A 1,607-nucleotide genomic window follows, 5' to 3' on the forward strand; every position below is an offset into this window, starting at 1 on the left:
TTCCTTCCTTCCTTTCTTCCTGTTTTGCTTGCTTGAGACAGGGTCTCACCATATAGCCTTGGCTACCCTAGAATTCCATATGTGCTTCAGGCTGGCCTTGAATTCACAGATCCTCCTGGCTCTATCCCCCGAGAATTGGGATTAAAGTTGTGTACCACCATGGCCCAGGTTTTGTTGGTTTGTTTTTCCGTTTTTGTTTTGTTGTTCTTATTGCTGCTTTTTGTTTTTAATTTAGCGTCTTTTTTTTTTTTTTTTTGACTGGGTCTCACCACATACCATAACTATAATCTTACGATTTCTACCTCAGCCTCCAAGCATCTCCAGAATCTGCAGCTCCTCCTCACCTTTGGGTCCTTTCTTACCAGCTGTTTTTTTTTTAGGGAGTGTCTCCTGCCCTTGAATGGTTCATCTGAGGTCCATCTAAAAGAAACCCCCTATTCCTTTTCAGAATGGAACCTTCCACTTCCTTGGTTCTTGCCTGAATGAACCCTCCCAGAGGCCCCCCCTGGCCTGGAATGGATCCTGCCGCTGCCAGCTTCCTCTGAAGAGAGATGGGGAGCAGGGTGGATGTCTCACCTGCTTTCTTACTTGGCGGCGTCTCTGCCCCTGGTCCTGCCATGCTGAGCTTGGTGCTGGGGTGTCTCCGGGGCTTAGCTGGGGGTCTCCGGGTGCTGCTGTCCTCCGTGAGCCCTCCCCCAGGCCCACCACCGACACTGTCCATGCTGCCCACCGAGTGGCAGGAGAGAGAGCGTGGGGCCATGGTGCTGCGGCAGGGGTGAGGGGTGTGTTCCTGGGACGCGGGCATCGTCATGAAACCCATCCTGAGGGATCGTCGAAGCGAGGCAATGTCTCGCACTCGAACCCCAGGCCCTGGGACAGCCCCAGGCCCCACCGGGCCCGTGGGGGCTGCTTCCTTACTGGAGCTAGGGAGAGAAGACAGGATGGGGCAGAAGTTAGAAGGCAAGCCTCTACCTTGCCGTCTTCCATCCCAGGGGGAGATGGCATTTTCAAGGGTAGGACACCTGTGCTTCCCCAGTGAGAAGGAGACTAGGAGCCTNGGCTGGGGATATCTGAAGGTCCCAGGCAGGCATGTTTGCAGGCAGATTCTTTGGATTTAAGAAAGGCAAGGCAATGGGTAGGGGTGAGGGACAGCATATGACATCAGAAATGAAAGAAATGGTATATATATATATATATATATATATATATATATATATGAACATGAATGACAGTGTCCCTGGTGCTGACTGACCACATAACGAGTACACAGCCCGTTATGTGCAAAAAANATGCAATCCAGGCAACAGCCAAGCAGACACACCTGCCCCTGTGGCTCCGCCCCCTGTGGCTCCGCCCCCTGTGGCTCCGCGCCTGTGCTGGCCTCTGGCCTTTCTGTATGTCTAGCTACTGTGTGCTATGGCCTCTGTCACACCACGGGCCTCTTCTCCCAGAGGCAGGGTGTGATGCCTGAATCATCAGAGCCTCTCTCTCTCTCTCTCTCTCTCTCTCTCTCTCTCTCTGCTGCCCTCTCTCTGCCAGCCTCCTCACCTCCCTTCTATCCCCTTTCTCTGTCCCCGAGTTCTCCTCTGGGTGAGTGGTGAAGGGGG

General features: G+C 53.4%; 1 protein-coding gene across 1 annotated transcript in view; it reads right to left on the reverse strand.

The window, feature by feature from the left end:
- Nyap1 (neuronal tyrosine phosphorylated phosphoinositide-3-kinase adaptor 1) overlaps positions 1–1,607 on the reverse strand; it is a 9,153-nt gene that overhangs the window by 5,965 nt on the left and 1,581 nt on the right. Inside the window, exon 2 of the mRNA XM_029533882.1 lies at positions 577–923. Within this exon, the coding sequence (XP_029389742.1) occupies positions 577–923 (347 nt within the window). The remainder of the gene's footprint in view (positions 1–576; positions 924–1,607) is intronic.

Source organism: Mus pahari, chromosome 23, assembly GCF_900095145.1.
Source record: "Mus pahari chromosome 23, PAHARI_EIJ_v1.1, whole genome shotgun sequence".
Lineage (NCBI taxonomy): Eukaryota > Metazoa > Chordata > Mammalia > Rodentia > Muridae > Mus > Mus pahari.